General features: G+C 41.2%; 1 protein-coding gene across 1 annotated transcript; it reads right to left on the bottom strand.

Moving 5' to 3' along the window:
- Positions 1-292: 292 nt before the first annotated feature.
- Positions 293-2,420, bottom strand: PABPC4L (poly(A) binding protein cytoplasmic 4 like). Its single transcript, XM_010338347.3, has one exon. The coding sequence runs from the start codon at positions 2,329-2,331 to the stop codon at positions 1,219-1,221; it is 1,113 nt and encodes a 370-aa protein (XP_010336649.2). The 5' UTR covers positions 2,332-2,420; the 3' UTR covers positions 293-1,218.
- Positions 2,421-2,720: the final 300 nt, after the last annotated feature.

The following is a 2,720-nucleotide window of genomic DNA, read 5'->3' as shown; positions in this document are numbered from 1 at the left end:
TTTGAAGCAGCATATTTTGAAAACCAATTAAAAAAAAAATCTTTAAAAAGTATTTTAAAAAGCTGAGTAATATAGATGAAAGGCAGGAGAGAAAGGAAAATAGGGGAATGGTTCTAAACTAAAAATTATGCTAGAAAACAGAATAAGTGATGTAACTTCAATTTATCAGAAAATTAGTGAGTTTCTGAACAATCAAAGCTAAAAGTAAACCTTATGGGTTACATAGCTGCCACAGTCTAATAAAAGATGTGAGTTGATAAAAATAGAGGAACTTACTTTTCTGAAACCTAAGAGAATATCACTACACAAAATAATATAAAAGAGATTTTAAACGTTTATAAACAGAATTTCTACAATCTGCATATATGATTTTCATATTAGTATCTGGTAAAAATTTAAGGCGTAATATTATGCTATATACGTATGAAGAGATTTAAGACAACAACAACTTTGGATCACCTGAGATGATACAGATTTACAACTTAAGGAATGTAGAAGTTAAGGTTTTACAGTGCAAGTTACAATTTAGATTAACTAGTAAGTACCTGAATTATAGTCAACTAATGGAAAGAATAACAAAACACATAAAGCTGATTTTTAGGCAGCATTAAAAAACCTCCATCATCTTAATTTAAACCATCAGAAAAACAAACATGTCAGGATATAAATTTAAAAGAATTTCAACTATATCTGAGTACTTTAACCATTAATTCAAAATCAAATTAGATCTTTAAATTTGTATTATAAATTTCTAAAAGTTTGATGTCTCAAAACTTGAAGGAAAAATTAGAAAATTTCTGTTGGTAAAAATACTTTGGAATCTTAAGGTATAAGAACTATTTTGAGCATATTTTCATAGAAGAAATTAAAGCTAGTAATATTACTAAAGTAATAGACATTCAAATAATTACCTCTGGTTCAAATACAATAAAAACATATCTATTTATACTTATTGCTATGAACACTGTATCAAAATAAGAAAAATTATACAATATTGAAATCAGAAAATGTGTCTTTGTAAAACGAACTAAGCTTCATTAATTTTTCCACAAAGATAAATGGCTTTGTATATTAAAAAAAAAACCTTTTATCACAGAGTTTACTAAACTAAGCACCCATCATGTGCAATATTAAATTTACTGAGGTCAGTTCAGACAGAGATCACTATCATTCCCCACCTGCTGCAGATTTGAGCTGGGAAGGTACTTTTTTTTTTTCCTAGTGTCTCTGGGCCAAGGCAATGCTAAGAGGTTTGGAGCCCAAGATGCGGCCATTCATCTCAGTCATTGCTTTAAGAGCATCCTCAGGAGAGGAGAAGCAGATCAAGCCGAACCCTTTGCTCTGCCCCTCTTCCTGCATTACCTTAACTCTGCTAATTGATCCAAATGAAGAGAATTCCTTTCGTAGTTTTTCATCATCAATGGTGTCATCAAGATTCTTAACATAGAGCTTTACCACCTGGCACCCACGAATTCGTTCGTTTTTCAGCTGCTCAAACATTTGCTTTAACTCAGCCTGTCGCTCAACTTTCTTCTGCGCCCGGGCTACAAAAATGAGCTGCCCATTTATGTCCCTTCCATTCATTTCTTCGACAGCCTTCTTGGCAGCCTCATGGCTATCGAAACTCACAAAGCCAAAGCCTTTGGATTTCCCACTGGAATCTGTCATCACTTTAACACTCAGAGTTTTGCCATATTTGCTGAAAACGTCCTTCAATCTCTCATCATCCATGTCACCTCCAAAGTTTTTGATGTAAACATTGGTGAATTCACTGGCTTTGCTTCTGAGTTCAGCTTCGCGATCTTGACGGCTTTTGAATCTGCCAACGAACACCTTGCAGCCCTGGAGCAGTTTTCCATTCATCTCCTCAATGGCCCTGTCTGCAGCACTCTGGTTCTGAAAGTGCACAAACGCATAGCCCTTGGAGCCTTGATCATCACTCATCACCTTGGAGGAAAGGATCCTTCCAAAAGCTGAAAAATGTTCATAAAGGGTTTTGTTATCAATAGATTTGTCCAGATTCTTGATGAACACGTTCCCAATTCCGGATCTCCTCAAGTAGGCATCGCGCTGAGACCACATGAGACGGATGGATTTGCCTTGTATGACGTCAAAGTTCATGGTGTCCAGCGCCTTCTGGGCATCAGCCAGATGCAGGAAGTTCACGTAGGCATAGCCCAGAGAGCGGCGGGTAAGCTGGTCCCTGCAGATGCGGATGGACAGCACGGGCCCCGCCGCGCTGAACTTCCTGAACAGCAGGTCCTCCGTGACATCCGCGTGCAAGTCACCCACATACAGGGAGGCCATGCGGTACTTGGCTTCTACGTCCATCTCCTCGTCCTGGCCGCTGTGGGCCTGCTCCCTGGCGCTCGCGGAGCACTCCCCGTGAGGGGACACGAGGCCACGGCTCTGGCCCGGCTGGAGCGCGGGGGCCTCCGGGGTCGCCGCACAGAGGCCAGGCAGCGGAGCTCAGGTACCACGCCTCCGGCTCAGGCAGCGCCCTCCTCAGAAAGACCCCACAGCAAACAGTCTGGCTCTCCCTGGGAGGTGGCAATAGAAGTGAAATCGAAAAGAGAGATGATTAGGACAAGAGGTCACTTCCCCTCCGACTTGTGAGAAAACTCCAAGTGGCGGGCTGGCCCTCCACCTGAGCATTCTGCACGGACGCCCTGGCCGCCGATTTCCGAACAAAAACAGGCCTCGCTGGGAGTGGTGTAAAG

Source organism: Saimiri boliviensis, chromosome 3, assembly GCF_048565385.1.
Source record: "Saimiri boliviensis isolate mSaiBol1 chromosome 3, mSaiBol1.pri, whole genome shotgun sequence".
Taxonomy (NCBI): Eukaryota; Metazoa; Chordata; class Mammalia; order Primates; family Cebidae; genus Saimiri; species Saimiri boliviensis.
The sequence above is the reverse complement of the archived record's forward strand: the minus strand, read 5'-3'. Positions and strand labels throughout refer to the sequence as shown.